This window comes from Vitis vinifera, chromosome 13, assembly GCF_030704535.1.
Source record: "Vitis vinifera cultivar Pinot Noir 40024 chromosome 13, ASM3070453v1".
NCBI classification, from domain to species: Eukaryota; Viridiplantae; Streptophyta; class Magnoliopsida; order Vitales; family Vitaceae; genus Vitis; species Vitis vinifera.
The window spans coordinates 12,074,608-12,101,211 of NC_081817.1; the positions used below are offsets into that span (position 1 = coordinate 12,074,608).

The following is a 26,604-nucleotide window of genomic DNA, read 5'->3' on the forward strand; positions in this document are numbered from 1 at the left end:
GCATCCCCCTTCCTTGACTTTGTTTAGAGATTTTCCTTCATAAGCTTATTAAGGGCATCTTTTAGGGCATCCCACTTCCTTAAGTTTGTTTAGGGTATCCCTTGTCCTTCACCCCATAATCAAATATCATCCTAGGTTCTATCTAAACATAATCATTTGTTCCCGAGATTGCTCATCATTGGAACACCATTCATAATTTTATTCATTTTCATTCTTAGTTTGTTTAGTTTCACATCATTGAGATGCCATCCTAGGTTTTTTCTAAGCTAATTAGTTTGTTCTTTTGATTGCTCATCCATGATTGGACCATAATTCTTGGTTCTATCTCTGTTCATTCTTCGTTCCTTTGGTTACCCGTTGGGTTACTATCCTAGTTTTAATCTAAGTTTATTTGTTTGTTCCTCTGATTTCTCATAACTAGGACATTATCCTAGGTTCTATCTGTACCAAATTTGAGTTATTTTTGTGTCCGATCGTTTGCATACTATCCTAGGTTCTACTTAAGCTTAGTTGGTTGTTTGTTATGTTTCTCATCATGGTGATGTAATCCTAGTTTCTATCTAGGTTTGTTCTTAGTTCCTTTGGGTTCCCAACATTTGGATGCAATCCTAGGTTCGACCTATGTTCATTGTTCGTTCCTTTGGTTTCGCATCATTGTGAACTATCTAAGCTTATTCATATATTACTTTGGTTTCTCATAATTAGGACATCATCCTATGAGTTTGTTTAAGGGTATGCACAATTCCTTGTGTATGTTCAGGACATCCTCCTTCCTTGAGTTTTTTCGGGATCCCCTTCCTGAAGTTTGATGAGGGTGTTAACCCTTCATTGAGTTTATTTCGGGCATCCTCTTTCCTCGAGTGTTATTAGGGTAATTCCCATTCCTCTATTGTTTTAGGACATTCTTGTTCATTGGGCTATCAAACTACCTTGATTTACTTTTTTAGTCCATCACCCTTCCTTAAGTTTCTTAGGTCATCCATCTACATGGAGATTTTTAGTTCATTCCCTTTCCTAGGGATTATTTAGCAGACTCCCACTTCCTTTAGTGTAGTAGAGCATCCCCATCCAATAGTTTGTTTAGTGCAACTCCATTTCTTGAGGTCTTTTAGCACAACCTCTTTTGTTGGGATTGGGCATCCCCCTTGGTAGAGTGTATTTGTGGCATGCCCTTTCTATGAGTCTTATTAGTTAACCCCCCTTCTCAATGTTCACTATGACATTCTTCTTCCATTGGCTTTTTAAGGGAATCCTGCTTACTCGAATTTGCTTAGAGCATCCCCCTTCCTTGACTTTGTTTAGAGAATTTCCTTCATTAAGCTTATTAAGGGCATCATTTAGGGCATCCCGGTTCCTTATGTTTGTTTAGGGTATCCCTCGTCCTTCACCCCATAATCAGGATGTCATCCTAGGTTCTATCTAAACATAATCATTTGTTTCCGAGATTGTTCATCATTGGAAAGCCATTCATAGTTCTATTCATTTTATTTCTTAGTTTTGTTTAGTTTCGCATCATTGAGATGCCATCCTAGGTGCTATTTGTCACACCCCAATTTTTTTTTTTTTTATTATTATCATTTATTCTTCAACTAAAGAATTGATACTCAAATATAGTATAAGTGCTCTCAAAGATTTAAATGTTGAGTTCCTACTTGAATTTGTTCAAAAAGAGGATATGGAAAACCTGTTATAAAGAGTACATCCTGTATTAAACATTGTGACTATTAAGTTAACAAAATATGTTTTGTTTCACAAAAGAAACTTGTACAACATGAATTTACATATACCAAACCCCATTGTTTACTATGGGTAGCCCATACTACAAGTGTATCTAACAAATATATACATTACATCATTCCAACAAAAGGTGTAGTCTTGATAGAAAAGGCATGGCCTCAAAAGACTTTCAATATGAGCAAACAGTATCCAATCACAATAACGCATTGCTCAAGCATTCTTTCCTGCATAAGTCTTCTGACCTACATCTATAGGTGGAAGGAATAGGGTGAGTTCACAACTCAGTAGGAAAGTTTATAACCATCCTAAGTATACCCTTAAAAACCTTGAATTAAACGTTTAATAACATGCATGATAAACATTTCATAACCATTAACAAATGTGTAATCATGTCAAACATGTATGCATGTGTTTGTTGGTTTCATCATTGCTTTTCCCCATCCATCCTTTCACAACTGATAATTTGCTGACTCCCAACAATCTACACAGCAGATATCAATGCTCCACAAGATACTCGATCAATATAATAATGACTATTCTAGGACATCACCCAAGGGCAAGTCATACCCCGTGTCTTTTCGGACTCATACCCAAGGGCAGGACCAACCCCGTGTCTTTAGGGACTAAAACCCAGGGGCAGGACCAACCCCATACACCCACATCGGAGTGTCTTCCTCGAGGGCTTTAGGGACTTTCACCCAAGGACCCACGGTCCCACATAAACAATATATCAAATGATAAGGCCTGTAGCATCACATAAGCACTTCGCCACCAATAAATTCTCTGAATATGATCTGTGATAATTCCATATCCTTCTTGAAATGCAATCACACCATAAACCATTTCGACAACACAAAACCACGAATCTTCATACCAATATACGTTCCAACATAATGGAACATTTCAATGCAATAAACCGAGATCCAATGACACTTTAAAAGATTTTATGAAATCATAGAAACAACATAAAATTCCAACAAATAATTCAAGGAAAGAAATCAGATACACCATAGAATAGCATAAAATTCCCTACCTTACACCGACGTCCTTTTTGTGTTTCTTCTAAGTAGGCGATCTTTGCCTATTACGAGGAACTGGAATGAAACAACATAATTTAAGTTTCCTAACCATGAAAATTTATATAGTTTATTGTTGCAAAATTTTAATGCTCACATTCTCTAATCTATATCATACATGTTTTCAGATCAAATATGAATTGAATTAAACAATATTTACAATGCATATTAATTTCCCTAATTAATTACCAAACACTAATTCTTTTGATTTTCTTAAAGCCTAACCTATTCACAAATCCCAAGTGTCCAAATAACCCAATTCATCACATGTTTACTAATCTATTTTTCAATCAAACCAAATTAAACAAAGATTTATGCTGATCTTACCGTTAATAAAATACTTTAATCTTTAATTAATTGTGATTTTTAACTAAAACAGGTTTATAGCTAATTATACTCAACTTTTACACAATTTTTTACTGTTAATTTTATTCAACATACCATTAGGAACCAAAATAAACAAAAATTACAAAATTAAACAACTTGCTTACCTCAAATCTACACTTTCTCTCTCTAGATTCTTTCTCTAACCCAAGTTGCTGCAGGTGAAATGGAGCAAAACGAGCTGCAGCCCCCTTATAAAGGGGTCTCCAAGCACCCAAGCATGAGGTGGCAGCCCACATGGCTGCCACCAATCCACCCAAGTAGGAGGTGGCATTCCACTAACTCAAATTTCCAAAATTTGCACTTTAGTCCTTCAGGTTATAAAAAATAAAACCCATAATTGCCCATTAGTCCTTTAGGTTTTCAAAACCTTAATTAGTCCCTAAGAACCTAATAAGCATGCTTAGATCATTAACTAATCCCACTTAACCTTAATCAAAGTTTAATTCATAATTAAACATGATTAGCACTAAACTAGTTTTAACATCTAATTAAGCAAGCTTAAAGTTAAGTACTAAAATAGTCATTAGTACTAGGTGTTACATCCTCTCCCCCTAACAAAAATTTCGTCCTCGAAATTTACAAAAGCGAACCTGTAAAGAGTTCCGGGTACTTGTTTCTCATATCTGATTCCAACTCCCATGTAGCTCCTTCCACTCCATGATGATCCCATGACACTTTCACTAGAGGTATGATTTTGGTTCGGAGTACCTTCTCTTTCTTATCTAAAATCTGTCTCGGCCCTTCCTCATACGTTACATCTTCTTGCAAATTCAAATCTTGCCAATCTAGTACATGTGTGGTATCAGGCTTATACTTCCGTAACATGGACACATGGAACACATCATGTATACCTGATAGTTGTGGCAGTAAGGCTAATTTGTATGCTACCTCTCCAATCTTTTGAAGGATTTCAAAGGGCCCAACATATCTTGGAGCAAGCTTTCCCCTTTTTCCAAATCGAAATACGCCTTTCCTTGGTGTTACACGTAAAAACACATGATCTCCTATCTGAAATTCTAGGGGTCTCCTTCTGTGATCGGCATAACTTTTCTGTCTACTTTGTGCTGCCAATAACCTGTCACGTATTACTCGAATCTTGTCAGTAGTCTCTTGCACCAATTCTGGCCCAATCAAACTAGCTTCACCAGATTCCATCCAACACATAGGAGATCTACAAGGCCTACCATACAGTGCTTCATATGGTGCCATTCCAATACTGCTTTGGAAGCTGTTATTGTACGCAAATTCAATCAAAGGTAAATGTTCCACCCAATTTCCTTTAAAATCCATCACACATGCTCGTAACATATCTTCTAAAATCTGAATAACTCTCTCTGATTGCCCATCAGTTTGAGGATGAAATGCCGAACTCAATTTGATTTCAGTTCCCAAGGCTTTTTGTAAGGACTACCAAAACTGTGATGTAAATCTAGGATCCCTATCTGAAACAATAGAGAGTGGTACCCCATGCAACCTCACAATTTCTTTCACATACGATTTACTCAACACAATAACTGAATCAGTGATCCTCATTGGTAAGAAATGTGCTGATTTCGTTAATCTATCAACTATCACCTATGCACTATCCTTACTTTGGGGAGTTCTTGGCAACCCTGTCACAAAGTCCATCGTCACATGATCCCACTTCCATTCTGCTATAGGTAGTGGTTGTAACAACCCTGCTGGTTTCTGATGTTCAACTTTAACTTGTTGACATGTTAAACACTTGGAAACGAATTGAGATATATCCCGCTTCATACCCTGCCACCAGTATTGACACTTCAAATCATGGTACATTTTAGTTTCTCCAGGGTGTACTGTGAATCGAGAATGATGAGCTTCCTTCATTACCTCCTCCTTCACCTGAGCATCATTAGGAACACAAAGTTTATTCAAGAAATGAATCCCACCATTAGAATGTATGTTCCAACCTTCTACTGCATCACCCGCCATGATTTGAGAGCGCATGCACTCTAACTTTTTATCTTTCCTTTGAGCTTCAATAACCTTCTGCAATATTGTTGGTTGAGCTACCAAGGTACAAAAACATGTACCAGAATCATGTACATCAAAGCAAGGATTGAATTCACTGATGTAATCATACATTTTCCACTCATAAACCACCAACCCAGATAACACACATTGAGCCTTTCTACTTAGGGCATCAGCAACCACATTAGCTTTTCCTGGATGATACTGCAAAGTAAAGTGAAAATCTTCAAGGGTTTCCAACCATCTCCTTTGCCTTGCATTCAGATCTTTTTGAGAGAAAATATACTTCAAACTTTTGTGATCTGAAAACACTTCAAAATTTTCACCATATAAGTAATGTCTCCATAACTTTAAAGCAAAGACTATTGCTGCGAGTTCAAGATCATGTGTAGGATAGTTCTGCTCATGGTTCTTCAATTGCCTAGAAGCATAAGCAACCACTCTTCCTCTTTGCATCAAAACACATCCCAAGCCATTTTTTGAAGCATCACAATAAATTGTATATCTTTCGCCACTAATAGGAGTAATTAGCACCGGCGCTGTTGTTAGTCTCCTTTTTAGCTCTTGAAAGGATTCTTCACACCTATCATTCCAATCAAAGTTCACTCCCTTGCGTGCCAATCTAGTCATTGGGCAAGCAATTCGAGAAAAGTTTTCAACAAACCTTCTATAGTACCCAGCTAGCCCAAGAAAACTACGTACTTCAAAAACATTCTTGGGTCTTTCCCACTTTGTCACAGCTTCCACTTTTGTTGGATCCACTGAGATACCCTCTTGAGAAACCATGTGCCCCAAAAATTGAATTTCCTGCAGCCAAAAGTCACATTTCTCCAATTTGGCATATAACTGGTTTTCTCTAAGTGTTTGAAGTGCCATATGCAAATGGTGACCGTGCTCTTCTCTACTCTTAGAATATATCAAAATATCATCCACAAATACCACCACAAAATGATCCAAATAAGGTCGATAGATACGATTCATCATGTCCATGAATGCAGCTGGAGCATTGGTTAACCCAAACGGCATGACCACAAATTCATAATGCCCATACCTTGTACGAAATGCAGTCTTTGGAATATCTGTTTCTCGTACCCTCAACTGATGATAACCAGATCTTAAATCAATCTTTGAAAAATAGCAAGCCCCACATAACTCGTCAAATAAGTCATCAATCCGAGGTAGCGGATATCTGTTTTTCACTGTAACTCTGTTCAATTTTCTGTAATCCACACATAACCGCAAGGATCCATCCTTCTTCTTTACAAACAATACTAGAGCACCCCAAGGTGAGGTACTAGGCCGAATAAACCCTTTAGTTTGCACTCCTGCAACTGAATGTTCAATTCCTTAAGTTCAACTAGAGCCATCCTATATGGTGCTATTGATATTGGATCTGTACTTGGATACAATTCAATAGAAAAATCCATCTCTCTGTGAGGAGGTAAACATGGCAATTCTTTAGGAAAAACATCAGCAAATTCACAAACCATTGGAATACAATCTATAGTTGTCATCTTTCTGCCTTCTCCCTTCAGATTAAAAAGAAAATAGTGTCTGCCATCCTTTCTTGACCACTTGTCATCCAGGTTTCGAATTAGAGGAATGAATGTAAGCCTTCTATCACCATAGAAACTCATATATAAACCAGAAGAGGTTTGAAATGTTACTTTCTTCAAATAACAATCTAACACAACATGATGTCGGGCAAGCCAATCCATCCCCACAATTACATCAAACGATGAAATATCAAGAAGAACCAGATCCATTGTAACTTCAAGACCCCCAATATAAAGTACACAAGCATGACATACCCACTTGGTTTCCACCTTACCACCCATAGGAGTCTCAACACATAATGAACAATGTAGGGGAACAAATTCTATGTCTAGCATGGAGGCAAATGATGCAGAAATAAAAGAGTGGGTAGCTCCTGGATCAAATAAAACATGTGCCCAAGTGCTAAAACATAAGAGCATACCTTCCACCAAGGCATTTGACTCTGCATTGTGTGACCCTATTGCATAAAATCTTCCTTGTTGTGCTTGCTCTGGCTTCCCTCCAAGCTTCCCTTGTCTAAAGTTTCCTTCCCCTTGAGGTTGCCTTCCTTGAATTCGTGGGTTCATCTGCTGAAACTGTCGTTGAGATGGCTGGAATGCAAGTCGTTGAAATTTTGGGCACTCTCTCCTCAGATGTCCCACCTCACCACATTCATAACATCTCCTTGGTCCCTTGGCTGAATCTGTAGCCCCACTATATTGCTCTTGTTTTCTGGGTTGTTGTTGGGGATGAGTCACTTTCAGGCGCTTGAAATCATGTTCTTGTTTTTCTAAACCACCAAACCTAGAATTTTTGCTTCTCAACCTTTGAGCTTCCTCCATTTCCCTTTCTATAACAAGAGCCCTTGCCACAACCTCACTGTAAGTACGAAGCATGAAAGGAGCAACCTGTGCTCTAATGTTCAATCTCAACCCCTCTTGGAATTGTTCAGCTCGCATTTGTTCATCTGCAACCACATTTGGAGCATATCTAGATAGTTGTGTAAATTTTGCTGCATATTCAGTCACTGTCATGTTCCTTTGAACCAAGTGTATAAATTCAGCTCTCTTCTGTCTTCTAACGGCCTCTGGAAAGTAATTAGATAAAAGCAGCTCCTCAAATTGCATCCAAACCATTTTAGTTACATCCTGAATAGTCTTGATCATATCCCACCAGTTGTCTGCTTCATCCCTCAACATGAAGGAAGCTAAAGAAACTCTCCTTTCCTCAGGCACTGCCATTACATCCAGTATTTTCTTTATTTCTTTCATCCAATTCTCAGCTTCAAGAAAATTAGGGCCACCCCGAAAGCTTGGAGAATTCAATGCTTTAAATTCCCAAATCAAGCTCACATTCTGGCATTCTGAACCAGCAACTGGATGTATTATAGGTCTTCCCTCAGTTACATCACCATGAGATATTGGAGATGATCTAGTTGTCCGTTTAGGCCTTGTGGTTAATCTGTCCCTTCCTCTAGGCATTTTCTCTTAGAAAGGTATACAAGGATTATTATTATCAATACATCACCTTATAAGGGTTATTCATAAAATCAAGCACCCTTAACCAATACAATCAAACCACTTATGTCACATACAAACATTTGCAAAACAAACATGATAACAACAATTTCATAGTAATGGATTCTCAATGATCAAGCACTCAAAGAGGCAACATGATCTCAATTATTATAGCCAGGCATATTCAATACAACAAAAACACAAACCTAACATCCATCCATTAACCTTTCACTTAATATCAATATATCATACACAATAAAACAATGTCACAATAATAATGACTCCAGCACACCTATTGGGCTCCCCACCTATTGTCCACAATAGGGATCTAATCCCTTATGCTCTGATACCAAGCTGTCACACCCCAAATTTTTTTTTTCTTATGATTATTATTTATTCTTCAACTAAAGAATTGATACTCAAATATAGTATAAGTGCTCTCAAAAATTTAAATGTTGAGTTCCTACTTGAATTTGTTCAAAAAGAGGATATAGAAAACCTGTTATAAAGAGTACATTCTGTATTAAACATTGTGACTATTAAGTTAACAAAATATGTTTTGTTTCACAAAAGAAACTTGTACAACATTAATTTACATATACCCAACCCCATTGTTTACTATGGGTGGCCCATACTACAAGTGTATCTAACAAATATATACATTACATCATTCCAACAAAAGGTGTAGTCTTGATACAAAAGGCATGGCCTCAAAAGACTTTCAATATGAGCAAACAGCATCCAATCACAGTAAAGCATTGCTCAAGCATTCTTTCCTGCATAGGTCTTCTGACCTGCATCTATAGGTGAAAGGAATAGGGTGAGTTTGTCTCAGTAGGAAAGTTTATAACCATCCTAAGTATACCCTTAAAAACCTTGAATTAAACGTTTAATAACATGCATGATAAACATTTCGTAACCATTAACAAATGTGTAATCATGTCAAACATGTATGCATGTGTTTCTTGGTTTCATCATTGCTTTTCCCCATCCATCCTTTCACAACTGATAATTTGCTGACTCCCAACAATCTACACAGCAGATATCAATGCTCCACAAGATACTCGATCAATATAATAATGACTATTCTGGGACATCACCCAAGGGCAAGTCATACCCCGTGTCTTTTGGGACTCATACCCAAGGGCAGGACCAACCCCGTGTCTTTAGGGACTAAAACCCAGGGGCGGGACCAACCCCATACACCCACATCGGAGTGTCTTCCTCGAGGGCTTTAGGGACTTTCACCCAAGGACCCACGGTCCCACATAAACAATATATCAAATGATAAGGCCTGTAGCATCACATAAGCACTTTGCCACCAATAAATTCTCTGAATATGATCTGTGATAATTCCATATCCTTCTTGCAATGCAATCACACCATAAACCATTTCGACAACACAAAACCACGAATCTTCATACCAATATACGTTCCAACATCATGGTAACATTTCAATGCAATAACCGAGATGCAATGACACTTTAAAAGATTTTATCAAATCATAGAAATAACATAAAATTCAAACCAATAATTCAAGGAAAGAAATCAGATACACCATAGAATAGCATAAAATTCCCTACCTTACACCGACTTCCTTTTTGTGTTTCTTCTAAGTAGGCGATCTTTGCCTATTACGAGGAACTGAAATAAAACAACATAATTTAGGTTTCCTAACCATGAAAATTTATATAGTTTATTGTTGCAAATTTTTAATTCTCACATTCTCTAATCTATATCCTACATGTTTTCAAATCAAATATGAATTGAATTAAACAATATTTACAATGCATATTAATTTCCCTAATTAATTACCAAACACTAATTCTTTTGATTTTCTTAAAGCCTAACCTATTAACAAATCCCAAGTGTCCAAATAACCCAATTCATCACATGTTTACTAATCTATTTTTCAATCAAACCAAATTAAACAAAGATTTATGCTGATCTTACCGTTAATAAAATACTTAACTTAAAATACTTTAATCTTTAATTAATTGTGATTTTTAACTAAAACAGGTTTATAGCTAATTATACTCAACTTTTACACAATTTTTTACCGTTAATTTTATTCAACATACCATTAGGAACCAAAATAAACGAAAATTACAAAAATAAACAACTTGCTTACCTCAAATCTACACTTTCTCTCTCTAGATTCTCTCTCTAACCCAAGTTGCTGCAGGTGAAATGGAGCAAAACGAGCTGCAGCCCCCTTATAAAGGGGTCTCCAAGCACCCAAGCATGAGGTGGCAGCCCACATGGCTGCCACCAATCCACCCAAGTAGGAGGTGGCATTCCACTAACTCAAATTTCCAAAATTTGCACTTTAGTCCTTTAGGTTATAAAAAATAAAATCCATAATTGCCCATTAGTCCTTTAGGTTTTCAAAACCTCAATTAGTCCCTAAGAACCTAATAAGCATGCTTAGATCATTAACTAATCCCACTTAACCTTAATCAAAGTTTATTCATAATTAAACATGATTAGCACTAAACTAGTTTTAACATCTAATTAAGCAAGCTTAAAGTTAAGTACTAAAATAGTCATTAGTACTAGGTGTTACACTTGGTTCAAAGGAACATGACAGTGACTGAATATGCAGCAAAGTTTACACAACTATCTAGATATGCTCCGAATGTGGTTGCAGATAAACAAATGCGAGCTGAACAATTCCAAGAGGGGTTGAGATTGAACATTAGAGCACAGGTTGCTCCTTTCATGCTTCGTACTTACAGTGAGGTTGTGGCAAGGGCTCTTGTTATACAAAGGGAAATGGAGGAAGCTCAAAGGTTGAGAAGCAAAAATTCTAGGTTTGGTGGTTCAGAAAAATGAGAACAGGATTTCAAGCGCTTGAAAATGACTCATCCCCAACAACAACCCAGAAAACAAGAACAGTATAGTGGGGCTACAGATTCAGCTAAGGGACCAAGGAGATGTTATGAATGTGGTGAGGTGGGACATCTGAGGAGAGAGTGCCCAAAATTTCAACGACTTGCATTCCAGCCATCTCAACGACAGTTTCAGCAGATGAACCCACGAATTCAAGGAAGGCAACCTCAAGGGGAAGGAAACTTTAGACAAGGGAAGTCTGAAGGGAAGCCAGAGCAAGCACAACAAGGGAGATTTTATGCAATAGGGTCACAAAATGCAGAGTCAAATGCCTTGTTGGAAGGTATGCTCTTATGTTTTAGCACTTGGGCACATGTTTTATTTGATGCAGGAGATACCCACTCTTTTATTTCTGCATCATTTGCCTCCATGCTAGACATAGAATTTGTTCCCTTACATTGTTCATTATGTGTTGAGACTCCTATGGGTGGTAAGGTCGAAACCAAGTGGGTATGTCATGCTTGTGTACTTTATATTGGGGGTCTTGAAGTTACAATGGATCTGGTTCTTCTTGATATTTCATCGTTTGATGTAATTGTGGGGATGGATTGGCTTGCCCGACATTATGTTGTGTTAGATTGTTATTTGAAGAAAGTAACATTCCAAACCTCTTCTGGTTCATATATGAGTTTCTATGGTGATAGATGGCTTACATTTATTCCTCTAATTCGAAACCTGGATGATAAGTGGTCAAGAAAGGATGGCAGACACTATTTTCTTTTTAATCTGAAGGGAGAAGGCAAAAAGATGACAACTATAGATTGTATTCCAATGGTTTGTGAATTTGCTGATGTTTTTCCTAAAGAATTGCCATGTTTACCTCCTCATAGAGAGATGGATTTTTCTATTGAATTGTATCCAGGTACAGATCCAATATCAATAGCTCCATATAGGATGGCTCCAGTTGAACTTAAGGAATTGAACATTCAGTTGCAGGAGTTGCAAACTAAAGGGTTTATTCGGCCTAGTACCTCACCTTGGGGTGCTCCAGTATTGTTTGTAAAGAAGAAGGATGGATCCTTGCGGTTATGTGTGGATTACAGAAAATTGAACAGAGTTACAGTGAAAAACAAATATCCGCTACCTCGGATTGATGACTTATTTGACGAGTTATGTGGGGCTTGCTATTTTTCAAAGATTGATTTAAGATCTGGTTATCATCAATTGAGGATACGAGAAACAGATATTCCAAGGACTGCATTTCGTACAAGGTATGGGCATTATGAATTTGTGGTCATGCCGTTTGGGTTAACCAATGCTCCAGCTGCATTCATGGACATGATGAATCGTATCTATCGGCCTTATTTGGATCATTTTGTGGTGGTATTTGTGGATGATATTTTGATATATTCTAAGAGTAGAGAAGAGCAGGGTCATCATTTGCATATGGCACTTCAAACACTTAGAGAAAACCAGTTATATGCAAAATTGGAGAAATGTGACTTTTGGCTGCAGGAAATTCAATTTTTGGGGCACATGGGTTCTCAAGAGGGTATCTCAGTGGATCCAACAAAAGTGGAAGCTGTGACAAAGTGGGAAAGACCCAAGAATGTTTTTGAAGTACGTAGTTTTCTTGGGCTAGCTGGGTACTACAGAAGGTTTGTTGAAAACTTTTCTCGAATTGCTTGCCCAATGACTAGATTGACACGCAAGGGAGTGAACTTTGATTGGAATGATAGGTGTGAAGAATCCTTTCAAGAGCTAAAAAGGAGACAAACAACAGCGCCGGTGCTAATTACTCCTATTAGTGGCGAAAGATATACAGTTTATTGTGATGCTTCAAAAAATGGCTTGGGATGTGTTTTGATGCAAAGAGGAAGAGTGGTTGCTTATGCTTCTAGGCAATTGAAGAACCATGAGCAGAACTATCCTACACATGATCTTGAACTCGCAGCAATAGTCTTTGCTTTAAAGTTATGGAGACATTACTTATGGTGAAAATTTTGAAGTGTTTTCAGGTCACAAAAGTTTGAAGTATATTTTCTCTCAAAAAGATCTGAATGCAAGGCAAAGGAGATGGTTGGAAACCCTTGAAGATTTTCACTTTACTTTGCAGTATCATCCAGGAAAAGCTAATGTGGTTGCTGATGCCCTAAGTAGAAAGGCTCAATGTGTGTTATCTGGGTTGATGGTTTATGAGTGGAAAATGTATGATTACATCAGTGAATTCAATCCTTGCTTTGATGTACATGTTTCTGGTGCATGTTTTTGTACTTTGATAGCTCAACCAACAATATTGCAAAAGGTTATTGAAGCTCAAAGGAAAGATACAAAGTTAGAGGGCATACGCTCTCGAATCATGGCAAGTGACGCAGTAGAAGGTTGGAACATACATTCTAACGGTGGGATTCATTTCTTGAATAAACTTTGTGTTCCTAATGATGCTTAGGTGAAGGAGGAGGTAATGAAGGAAGCTCATCATTCTCGATTCACAGTACACCCTGGAGAAACTAAAATGTACCATGATTTGAAGCGTCAATATTGGTGGCAGGGTATGAAGCGGATATATGTCAATTCGTTTCCAAGTGTTTAACATGTCAACAAGTGAAAGTTGAACATAAAAAACCAGCAGGGTTGTTACAACCACTACCTATAGCAGAATGGAAGTGGGATCATGTGACGATGGACTTTGTGACAGGGTTGCCAAGAACTCCCCAAAGTAAGGATAGTGTATGGGTGATAGTTGATAGATTAACGAAATCAGCACATTTCTTACCAATGAGGATCACTGATTCAGTTATTGTGTTGAGTAAATTGTATGTGAAAGAAATTGTGAGGTTGCACGGGGTACCACTCTCTATTGTTTCAGATAGGGATCCTAGATTTACATCACACTTTTGGCAGTCCTTACAAAAAGCCTTGGGAACTGAAATCAAATTGAGTTCGGCATTTCATCCTCAAACTGATGGGCAATCAGAGAGCATGTGTGATGGATTTTAAAGGAAATTGGGTGGAACATTTACCTTTGATTGAATTTGTGTACAATAACAGCTTCCAAAGTAGTATTGGCATGGCACCATATGAAGCACTGTATGGGAGGCCTTGTAGATCTCCTATGTGTTGGATGGAATCTGGTGAAGCTAGTCTGATTGGGCTAGAATTGGTGCAAGAGACTACTGACAAGATTCGAGTAATACGTGACAGGTTATTGGCAGCACAAAGTAGACAGAAAAGTTATGCCGATCACAGAAGGAGACCCCTAGAATTTAAAACAGGAGATCACATGTTTTTACGTGTAACACCAAGGAAAGGCGTATTTCGATTTGGAAAAAGGGGAAAGCTTGCTCCAAGATATGTTGGGCCCTTTGAAATCCTTCAAAAGATTGGAGAGGTAGCATACAAATTAGCCTTACCGCCACAACTATCAGGTATACATGATGTGTTCCATGTTGCGGAAGTATGAGCCTGATACCACACATGTACTAGATTGGCAAGATTTGAATTTGCAAGAAGATGTAACGTATGAGGAAGGGCTGAGACAGATTTTAGATAAAAAATAGAAGGTACTCCGAACCAAAACCATACCTCTAGTGAAAGTGTCATGGGATCATCATGGAGTGGAAGGAGCTACATGGGAGTTGGAATCAGATATGAGAAACAAGTACCCGGAACTCTTTATAGGTTCGCTTTTGTAAATTTCGAGGACGAAATTTTTGTTAGGGGGAGAGGATGTAACACCTAGTACTAATGAATTAAATAGGCAATAATGATTATTTTAGTACTTAACTTTAAGCTTGCTTAATTAGATGTTAAAACTAGTTTAGTGCTAATCATATTTAATTATGAATTAAACTTTGATTATGGTTAACTGAGATTAGTTAATGATCTACGCATGCTTATTAGGTTCTTAGGGACTAATTAGGGTTATGAAAACCTAAAGGACTAATGGACAATTATGGGTTTTATTTTTTTATAACTTGAAGGACTAAAGTGCAAAATTGGGAAATTTGAGTTAGTGGAATGCCACCTCCTACTTGGGTGGATTGGTGGTAGCCATGTGGGCTGCCACCTCATGCTTGGGTGCTTGGAGACCCCTTTATAAGGGGGCTACAGCTCGTTTTGCACCATTTCACCTGCAGCAACTTGGGTTAGAGAGAGAATCTAGAGAGAGAAAGTGTAGATTTGAGGTAAGCAAGTTGTTTAATTTTGTAATTTTCGTTTATTTTGGTTCCTAATGGTATGTTGAATAGAATTAACGGTAAAAATTGTGTAAAAGTTGAGTATAATTAGCTATAAACCTGTTTTAGTTAAAAAATCACAATTAATTAAAGATTAAAGTATTTTAAGTTAAGTATTTTATTAATGGTAAGATCAGCATAAATCTTTGTTTAATTTGGTTTGATTGAAAAATAGATTAGTAAACATGTGATGAATTGGGTTATTTGGACACTTGGGATTTGTTAATAGGTTAGGCTTTAAGAAAATCAAAAGAATTAGTGTTTGGTAATTAATTAGGGAAATTAATATGCATTATAAATATTGTTTAATTCAATTCAAAATTTGATCTGAAAACATGTAGGATATAGATTAGAGAATGTGAGAATTAAAAATTTGCAACAATAAACTATATAAATTTTCATGGTTAGGAAACCTAAATTATGATTATGGTAACGGTGACGGTGACAGTAACGGTAATGGTAATGGTAAGGGTGACGGTGATAGTAATGATAACGGTGATGGAAATGGTGACGATAGCAGTGACAGTAACAGTACCAGTAACGGTAACGATGACATTCACTGTAACGGTAACAGTAACGTTAAATGATCACTGTAACAATGACGGTAATAGTAATGGTAACAGTAATAGTAACGGTGACAGTAACGAGGATGGTAACGGTGACGAAAATGGTAATGGTAATGGTGACGGCAACGGTGATCGTGACGGTAACGATAACGGTAATGATTGTAGTAACTATTATAGTGATAGTAAGGGTAACGGTAACGGTGAAGGTGATAGTAACATTACAGTAACGATCACGGTCACGGTAACGCTCACAGTAAAGGTGACGGTAATGGTTACGGTCACGGAAACGGTAATGGTGTTGATAACAGTATCAATAATAGTAACGATAACGAAAATGGTGATTGTAAGAATAATAGTAACGGTGACGGTGACAGTAACAATAACAGTCACACCTTGGGTTTTTTTTTTTTTTTTTAACTAAACAATTGATACTCAAATACAATATAAGTTCTCTCAAAGATATGGGGATACAAAAATTTAAATGTTGAGTTCCTTCTTGATTTTGTGCAAAAGGAGGATATGCAAAACCTATTATAAAGAGTGCATCTTGTTTTAAACTTCGTAACTATTAATTAACAAAATATGTTTCGTTTCACAAAAGAAACTTGTACTACATTAATTTGCATATACCAAAACCCCATGGTTCACTACGGGTAGCCCATACTACAAGTGTACCTAACAAATATATATATTACATCATTCCTACAAAAAGATTCAGTCTTTAATTACAAAGGCAAAGCCTCAAAACACTATCCACGCGAGTAAAGAGCATTCATTCACAGTAAAGCAATGCTCAAGCATTATTTCCTACATAGGCCTTCTGACTTGCATCTAAAGGTGGAAGGGGATGGGGTGAGTTTACAACTCAGTAGGAAAGTTTATAACCATCCTAAGCATACCCTTAAAAACTTTGAATTAAACATGTAATAGCATGCATGATAAACATTTTATAACCATTAAAAAATATGCCATCATGTCGAACATGTATGTTTGTTGGTTTCATCTTTGCTTTTCATTGTCCATCCTTTCATAACTGATAAACTGTTCACCCCCACCAATATATATATATATATCAGATATCAATGCTCCACAAGATACTCGGTCAATATAATAATGGCTATTCTGGGACATCACCCAAGGGCAAGTCATACCCCGTGTCTTTAGGGACTAAAACCTAGGGACAGGACCAACCCCATACACCCACATCGGAGTGTCTTCCTCAAGGGCTTTAGGGACTTTCACCCAAGGACCCATGGTCCCACATAAACAATATATCAAAAGATAATGCTTATAGCATCACATAAATACTTCCCACCAATCAATTCTCTGAATATCATCTGTGATTATTCCATATCCTTTTGTCAATTCAACCACACCATGAACCATGAATCTTCATACCAATCTGCGTTCCAATCTCAATGTAACATTTCAACACAATAAACCGAGATGCAATGACACATTAAAACATTTTACAAAAGCATAGAAATGATATGAAATTTCCAATAAATGTTTCAAGAAAAGAAATTAGATACACTATGGGATAGCATAAAATTCCCTACCTTACACGGACTTTCCCTATGTGATTCTTCTATGTAGGCAATCTTTACCTATTACAAGGAACTGAAATGAAACACATAATTTAGACTTCCTAACGATGAAAATGTATACAATTTACTAATGCTAATTTTTAATTCTAATATTCTCTAATCCACATGTCTATAGGTTTTCAAATCAAATTTGAATTGAATTAAACAATATTTACAATGCATATTAATATTCCCTAATTAATTACCAAACACTAATTGTTTTGATTTTTTTTTCTCAAAGCCTAACCCATTAACAAATCCCAAGTGTCCAAATAACCTAATTAATCACATGTTTACTAATCCATTTTTCAATTAAACAACATTATACAAAGATTTATGCTAATCTTATCATTAATAAAATATTTAAGCTAAAATACTTAACCCTTAATTAATTGTGATTTTTAACTAAAACATGTTTATAGCTAATTACACTCAACTTTTACACAAATTTCACCGTTAATTTGTTTCAACATACCATTAGGAACCAAAATAAACCAAAATTACTAAATTAAACAACTTGCTTACCTCAAATCTACACTTTCTCTCTCTAGATTCTCTCTCTAACCCAAGTTGTTGCAGCTAAAATGGTGCAAAACGAGTTGTAGACCCTTATATAGGGCTCTCCATGCAGCCAAGTAGGAGGCAATCCACCCAAGTAGGAGATGGCATGCCACTTGGCTTCCACTAACTCCAACTTCCCAATTTTGCACTTTAGTCCTTCAAGTTATCAAAAATAAAACCCATAATTGTCCATTAGTCTTTTAGGTTTTCAAAACTATAATCAGCCCCTAAAAACCTAATAAGCATGGTTAATTCATTAACTAATCTCAATTAACCTTAATCAAACTTTAATTCATAACTAATCAGGATTAACACTAAACTAGTTTTAACACTAATTAAGCACGTTTAAAATTAAATACTAAGATAATCATTATTGCCTATTTAATTCATTAGTGCTAGGTATTACACTAACGGTAATAGTCACAGCAACATTCACGGTAATGGTCACGATAACAGTGACGGTGACTATACTAGTGACAGTAACGGTGACGGTGACTATACTAGTGACAGTAACGGTGACGGTAACGGTTTCGGTAATTATAATGGTAACGTTGAGGGTGACGATGAGAGTAATGGTAATAGTGACTACTATAATGGTGACGATAATAATTATGATAATGGTGACGGTAACGATTATGGTGACAGTAACGGTAACGGTAATGGTAATGATGACAGTGACAGTAATAGTAATGGTAACGATGATGCTAATGGTGTCGGTGACGGTAACGGTAACGGTGACGGTAACGGTAACGGTGACGTTAAGGATAACAGTGATGGTAATAATGACAGTAACGGTAACGGTCAATGTCGTAGTGATGGTGACGGTAACGGTAACTATGATGGAGACAGTAACGGTGACAGTGACAGTGACAGTAACAAAGACGGTAACGGTGACAGTCACGGTGGTGGTAAGGGTCATGGTCATGGTAACGATAACATTGATGATCACGATCACGGTACAGATTACGTTAACGGTAACAGTACCGGTAACGATGACAGTAACAATAACAGAAAGAGTAACGGTAACAATAATGGTGATGCTAATGGTCACGATGACTTTAACGATGATGGTAACAGTAACGGTAACGGTGATGATAATGGTAACGGTAATGGTGACAGTGATAGTGACGATAACGGTAACGGGGACAGTGACAGTGACGGTAATGGTCACGATGATGGCAACGGTAACGATGATGGTAACGGTAATGGTGATGGTAACGGTTACAATGTAACGCCTAGTACTAATGAATTAAATAGGCAATAATGATTATTTTAGTACTTAACTTTAAGCTTGCTTAATTAGAGGTTAAAACTAGTTTAGTGCTAATCATGTTTAATTATGAATTAAACTTTGATTAAGGTTAAGTGGGATTAGTTAATGATCTAAGCATACTTATTAGGTTCTTAGGGACTAATTAAGGTTATGAAAACCTAAAGGACTAATGGGCAATTATGGGTTTTATTTTTTATAACTTGAAGGACTAAAGTGCAAATTTTGGAAATTTGAGTTAGTGGAATGCCACCTCCTACTTGGGTGGATTGGTGGCAGCCATGTGGGCTGCCACCTCATGCTTGGGTGCTTGGAGACCCCTTTATAAGGGGGCTGCAGCTCGTTTTGCTCCATTTCACCTGCAGCAACTTGGGTTAGAGAGAGAATCTAGAGAGAGAAAGTGTAGATTTGAGGTAAGCAAGTTGTTTAATTTTGTAATTTTCGTTTATTTTGGTTCCTAATGGTATGTTGAATAGAATTAACGGTAAAAATTGTGTAAAAGTTGAGTATAATTAGCTATAAACCTGTTTTAGTTAAAAATCACAATTAATTAAAGATTAAAGTATTTTAAGTTAAGTATTTTATTAATGGTAAGATCAGCATAAATCTTTGTTTAATTTGGTTTGATTGAAAAATAGATTAGTAAACATGTGATGAATTGGGTTATTTGGACACTTGGGATTTGATAATAGGTTAGGCTTTAAGAAAATCAAAAGAATTAGTGTTTGGTAATTAATTAGGGAAATTAATATGCATTGTAAATATTGTTTAATTCAATTCAAATTTGATCTGAAAACATGTAGGATATAGATTAGAGAATGTGAGAATTAAAAATTTGCAACAATAAACTATATAAATTTTCATGGTTAGGAAACCTAAATTATGTTGTTTCATTTCAGTTCCTCGTAATAGGCAAATATCGCCTACTTAGAAGAAACACAAAAAGGAAGTCGGTGTAAGGTAGGGAATTTTATGCTATTCTATGGTGTATCTGATTTCTTTCCTTGAATTATTGATTGGAATTTTATGTTATTTCTATGATTTCATAAAATCTTTTAAAGTGTCATTGCATTGAAATGTTACCATGATGTTGGAACGTATATTTGTATGAAGATTCGTGGTTTTGTGTTGTCGAAATGGTTTATGGTGTGATTGCATTGCAAGAAGGATATGGAATTATCACAGATCATATTCAGAGAATTTATTGGTGGCGAAGTGCTTATGTGATGCTACAGGCCTTATCATTTGATATATTGTTTATGTGGGACCATGGGTCCTTGGGTGAAAGTCCCTAAAGCCCTCGAGGAAGACACTCCGATGTGGGTGTATGGGGTTGGTCCTGCCCCTGGGTTTTAGTCCCTAAAGACACGGGGTTGGTCCTGCCCTTGGGTATGAGTCCCAAAAGACACGGGGTATGACTTGCCCTTGGGTGATGTCCCAGAATAGTCATTATTATATTGATCGAGTATCTTGTGGAGCATTGATATCTGCTGTGTAGATTGTTGGGAGTTAGCAAATTATCAGTTGTGAAAGGATGGATGGGGAAAAGCAATGATGAAACCAACAAACACATGCATACATGTTTGACATGATTACACATTTGTTAATGGTTATGAAATGTTTATCATGCATGTTATTAAATGTTTAATTCAAGGTTTTTAAGGGTATACTTAGGATGGTTATAAACTTTCCTACTGAGTTGTGAACTCACCCTATTCCTTCCACCTATAGATGCAGGTCAGAAGACCTATGCAGGAAAGAATGCTTGAGCAATGCTTTACTGTGATTGGATGCTGTTTGCTCATATTGAAAGTCTTTTGTATCAAGACTACACCTTTTGTTGGAATGATGTAATGTATATATTTGTTAGATACACTTGTAGTATGGGCCACCCATAGTAAACAATGGGGTTGGGTATATGTAAATTAATGTTGTACAAGTTTCTTTTGTGAAACAAAACATATTTTGTTAACTTAATAGTCACAATGTTTAATACAGGATGTACTCTTTATAATAGGTTTTCCATATCCTCTTTTTGAACAAATTCAAGTAGGAACTCAACATTTAAGTTTTTGAGAGCACTTATACTGTATTTGAGTATCAATTGTTTAGTTGAAGAATAAATAATAATAATAATAAGAAAAAAAAAAATTGGGGTGTGACAGTTACAATGACAATAACAGTAATGGTCACTATAACGATTATGGTGACAGTAATGGTAACGATAACAGTAAAAGTAATGTTAATGGTAACAATAACTGTAATAGTAAGGTAACATCCATGGTAACAGTAACGGTAAGGTAACGTCGACGGTAATAGTAACAATAACGAAAATGGTGACTGTAATGATGATGGTCACGGTGATGGAAACGATGATGGTTATGGTAATGGATCCGGTAACGATCACGGTCAAGGTAACAGTGACGGTTACAGTTACTGTGACGGTAACAGTAACGATAATGGTGATGGTAACAATAATAGAAACATTAACGATAACGGTAATGATGACGGTAATAGTAGTGGTAACGGTAACGGTAACGATGACGATAACTGTAACAGTAACAGTAAATATAACAATAATGGTAACGGTGACAGTGACAGTGACGGTGGCGGTAACAGTAATGGTAACGGTAACGGTGATGGCATCGATAATGGTAAGGGTAAAGGTAACGGTAATGGTGATGTTAAGGGTAACGGTAATGGTAACAGTGATGATCATAGTGACGGTAACGGTGATCATAACGGTCACGGTAACGGTGACCGTAACGGTCACGATAACGGTGACGATGATGGTCACAATAATGGTGACGGTGACTCCAATGGTAATGGTAATGGTAACGATAGTGGTGACAGTAACGGTGACACTGATAGTAACAATGATAGTGATGGTAACGGTAACGGTAACGGTGATAGTAACAGTTACGATAATAGTAACGGTAATGGTAATAGTAACGGTGACGATTACAGTTAGGGTCACGATAACGGTGATTGTAACATTGACGATAAAGGTGATAATTACGGTTACGATAACAGCAATGGTAATGGTGAGAGTCACGGTAATGGTGACGGTAACAGTGATGATGATGTCCTAGTGATGGGAAAGGAAAGGAACAAACAAATAAGTTTTGATAAAAACTAGGATGACATCTCCAACATGGGAAACTAAAGGAACTAAGAATGAAAATAGATAGAACCAAGAATGGGGCTCTAATGATGAGCAATCAAAGGAACAAACGAATATGTTTTAAATGAACTAAGAATGAACATAGGATGGAGACTCAATGATGCGGAAAAAAAAAAAAGAACAAAGAAATAAGCTTCAGATGGAATGTAGGATGGCATCGTAATAATGGGAAACCTTAGGAGGCAAGAATGAACATAGATAAAGCCTAGAATGGCGTGAAATGATTAGAAACAAAAGGAATAAACAAATAAGTGTGGATAAAACCTAGGATTGCTTCCCAATGATTGGAAACTGAAGAAACTTAAAATGAGCAATAGATAGAACCTAGGATGGGGTCCCAATGATGAGAAACCAATGGACCAAATGAACAACCATAGATAGAGCTTAGGATGACTTCCCAATGATTGAAAACCGAAGGAACTAACAATGAACCTATACATAACGTAGGATGGAATCCCAATGTTTGGATACTAGGAACTCAGAATGAACATAGATAGAAACTACGATGGCATCACAACGATAAGAAACAAAAGAAATAATCGACTAATTCTAGGTATAACATAGGATGACATTCCAATGATTGGAAACCAAATGAACAAACATAGATAAACCTAGGATGGCGTCCTAGTGATGAAAAACAAAAGGAAAAAAAAGCTTTAGATAGAAACTAGGTTGACATAACAATCATGGAAAACTAAAGAACCTAAGGACGACGATATATAGATCCAAGAATGGTGTCCCAATGATGAGCAATCGAATAAGCTTAGATACAACCAACGACAGCATCCCAATGATGGGAAACCAATGGAACTAAGAATTAACATAGATAGAACATAAGGCAGTGTCCTAAAGATGAGAAACGAATAAGCTTAAATAGAATCTAGGATGACTTCCCAATGAATAAAACCAAAGGAAATAACATTGAACATAGACAAAAACCTTGGATAACATCAAAATGTTTGGAAACCAAAGGAACTAAGAACAAACATAGATAGAAACTAGGATGGAGTCACAACAACGAGAAACCATAGAAACAACTAACTAATCTTAGGTAGAACCTAGGATGGGATCCCAACTATCGGAGACCAAAGGAACTAAAATTGAACATACATAGAACCTCGGATGACGTCCCAATGATGAGCAAAGGGAGGGAACAAACAAATAAGCCTGGATAGAATGAAAATAGATAGAAAACATAATGGCATTCCAATGATGAGCAATTGAAGGAACAAACGAATATGCTTTAGATGAACTAAGAATGAACGTAGATAGAACATAGGATGGAGTCTCAATGATGAGAACCAAAAGGAACAAAGAAATAAGCTTAAGATGGAAACTAGGATGGCATCCTGAACATAGATAAAGCCTAGGATGGCGTGCTAATTATGCGAAACAAAAGGAACAAACAAATAAGCATGGATAGAACCCAGCATAGCTTCTCAATGATTGGAAACCGAAGGAAGTTACAATGAGCATAGATAGAGCCTAGGATGGGGTCTCAATGATGAGAAATCAAAGGAACAAATGAACAACCATAGATAGAGCTTAGGATGACTTCCCAATGATTGGAAATCAAAGGAACTAACAATGAACCTATACAAAACGTAGGATGGCATCCCAATGTTTGGAAACCAAAAGAACTAAGAACGAACATAGATACAAACTACGATGGTGTCACAATGATGAGAACCAAAAGAAACAATCGACTAATCCTAGGTAGAACATAGGATGACATTCCAATGATTGGAAACCAAATGAACGAAAATTCAACATAGATAGAACCTAGGATGACGTCCTAGTGATGAAAAAAAAAAGGAACAAATAAATAAGCTTTATATAGAAACTAGAATCTAGGATGGCATCCCAATGATGGGAAACCAATGGAACTAAGAATGAACATAGATAGAACATAAGATGGTGTCCTAAAGATGAGAAACAAAAGAAAGAAACAAATAAGCTTAGATCGAACCTTGGATGGCTTAGATAGAAACAAAAGGAACTTATAATGTGCATAGAGTGAAATTATGATTACTTCCCAATGTTGAGAAACCAAAAGAATCAACGAATAACTGTAGAATGAACCTACAATGACTTCCCAATGAATGGAAATCTTGGGAAATACCATTAAACATAGACAAAAACCATGGATAGTATCCAAATGTTTGGAAATCAAAGGAACTAGGAGCGAACATAGGATGGTGTCATTACAATGAGAAACCAAAGAAACAACCGACTAATCCTAGGTAGAACCTAGGATGGAATCCCAACTATCGGAAACCAAAGGAACTAAAATTGAACATACATAGAACCTAGGATGACGTCCTTGTGATGAGAAAGTAGAGGAATAAACGAATAAGCTTAGATAAAAACTCGGGTGAACTTAGAATGAACATAGGATAAGTCTCAATGATGAGAACCGAAAGGAGCAGAGAAATAAGCTTTAGATGGAAACTAGGATGGCATCCTAATGATGGGAAACCTTAGGAGGCAAGAATGTACATAGATAAAGCCTAGGATGGCGTGCTAGTGATGAGGAATGAAAAGAACATAGATAATGCATGGATGTTCCTAGGATAGCTTCTCAATGGTTGGAAACCGAAGGAACTTACAATGAGCATAGATAGAGCCGAGGACGGGATCCCAATGATGAGAAATCAAGGGAACAATTGAACAATCATAGGTAGAGCTTAGGATGACTTCCCAATGATTGAAAATCAGAGGAACTAACAATGAACCTATATAGAACGTAGGATGGCATCCAAATGTTTGGAAACCAAAGGAATTAAGAACGAACATAGACAGAAACTACGATGGCATCACAATGATGAGAAACGAAAGAAACAATCAACTAATCCTTGGTAGAGTAGGATCACATTCTAATCATTGGAAACCAAATGAACAAATATTCAACATAGTTAGAACCTAGGATGGCTTTATGGTGATGAAAAACAAAAGGAACGAAGAAATAAGCTTTAGATAAAAACCTTGTATAAAAATTGGGATGGTATCCCATTGATGGTGTCACAATGATGAGAAGCCAAAGAAACAACTGACTAATCTTAGGTAGAACCTAGGATGGCATCCCAACTATCGGAAACCAAAGTAACTAAAATTGAACATATATAGAACCCAAGATGACGTCCCAATGATGAGAATAAAAGGAACAAATGAATAAGCTTAAATAGAACCTAGGATCACATCCTAATGATAGGACACTAAAGGAATTGAGAATGAAAATAGATAGAACTAAGATTGACGTTGCAATGATGAGCGATCAAAGGATGACATCCCAATGGTGGGGAATTGAAGGAACTAACAATGAACATAGATAGAAACTAGGATGTTGCCCCAACAATTAGAAACCAAAGGAACTAAGAACGAACATAGATAGGAACTAGGATGGCATTGAAACGAGGAGAAAGCAAAGGAACATATGCATAAGATTAGATAGGACCTAGGATGGCATCCCAGTGATGTGAAACCAAAGGAACTACGAATGACTATATATAGATTGTAGGATGGCATCACATTGATCAACAACCAAAGGAATGAAGAAATAAGAAGACATAAAAACTCGGATCACATCCTAATGAATGGGAACCTTAGGAAGTAAGAATGAACAAACATAGAACCTAGAATGGCAATGCAACGAAATGAAACTAGGGAACAAATAATTTACCTTAGATAGAACCTATGATGACTTCACAATAATTGGAAACCAAAGGTACTATCAATGAACATAGACAAAACCTAGGATGGCATCCAAATGTTTGGATACCAAGGAATTAAGAACAAACATACATAGAACTTAGGATGGTGTCACAATGATGAGAAACTAAACAAATAACCTTAGATAGATCCTTGGATGGCTTCCCAATGATTCGAAACTAAAGGAACTAACAATAAACATAGCCAAAACCTAGGACGAAATCCAAATGTTAGGAAACCAAAGAAACTAAGAATGAACATAGATAAATAGAAACTATGGTGGCGTTTCAACAACGAGAAACCAAAGAAACAACCAGCTAAGCTGAGGTAGAAACCTAAGATTGCATCTCCACGATCAGAAACTAAAGGAACTAACTTTGAAAATAGATAGAAGCTAGAAAGGCGTCCCAGTTA

At 36.7% G+C, this 26,604-nt stretch overlaps 2 protein-coding genes and 1 long non-coding RNA gene across 3 annotated transcripts; 1 reads left to right on the forward strand and 2 right to left on the reverse strand.

Moving 5' to 3' along the window:
* Positions 1 to 8,745: 8,745 nt before the first annotated feature.
* Positions 8,746 to 10,549, reverse strand: LOC132254977 (uncharacterized). Its single transcript, XR_009467455.1, has 3 exons — positions 10,377 to 10,549; positions 9,829 to 9,889; positions 8,746 to 9,045 (listed from the first exon to the last, which is right to left on the reverse strand). It is a non-coding gene; the product is annotated as an uncharacterized LOC132254977 (long non-coding RNA).
* Positions 10,550 to 18,468: 7,919 nt separating this feature from the next.
* LOC132254887 (uncharacterized) lies at positions 18,469 to 19,260 on the forward strand. Its single transcript, XM_059741903.1, has 3 exons — positions 18,469 to 18,578; positions 18,674 to 19,110; positions 19,178 to 19,260. Exons 1-3 carry the CDS (start codon positions 18,469 to 18,471, stop codon positions 19,258 to 19,260), a joined length of 630 nt encoding a protein of 209 aa, XP_059597886.1.
* Positions 19,261 to 21,540: 2,280 nt separating this feature from the next.
* On the reverse strand, positions 21,541 to 22,640 carry LOC132254888 (uncharacterized). The gene is made up of 2 exons (XM_059741904.1): positions 22,605 to 22,640; positions 21,541 to 22,386 (listed from the first exon to the last, which is right to left on the reverse strand). The coding sequence occupies exons 1-2, from the start codon at positions 22,638 to 22,640 to the stop codon at positions 21,541 to 21,543; spliced, it is 882 nt and encodes a 293-aa protein (XP_059597887.1).
* Positions 22,641 to 26,604: the final 3,964 nt, after the last annotated feature.

Coding starts and splice junctions, on each gene's coding strand:
- LOC132254888 (XM_059741904.1), bottom strand. CDS start 22,640: ATGCCATCCTACATTCCATCTGAAGCTTATTTCTTT. Junction 22,387..22,604: donor CATCTGAAGCTTATTTCTTT/GTTCTTTTTTTT, acceptor TCCCATCACTAG/GACATCATCATCACTGTTAC.
- LOC132254887 (XM_059741903.1), top strand. CDS start 18,469: ATGGTCACGATAACAGTGACGGTGACTATACTAGTGACAGTAACGGTG. Junction 18,579..18,673: donor TCGGTAATTATAATGGTAAC/GTTGAGGGTGAC, acceptor TTATGGTGACAG/TAACGGTAACGGTAATGGTA. Junction 19,111..19,177: donor CGATGATGGTAACAGTAACG/GTAACGGTGATG, acceptor TAACGGGGACAG/TGACAGTGACGGTAATGGTC.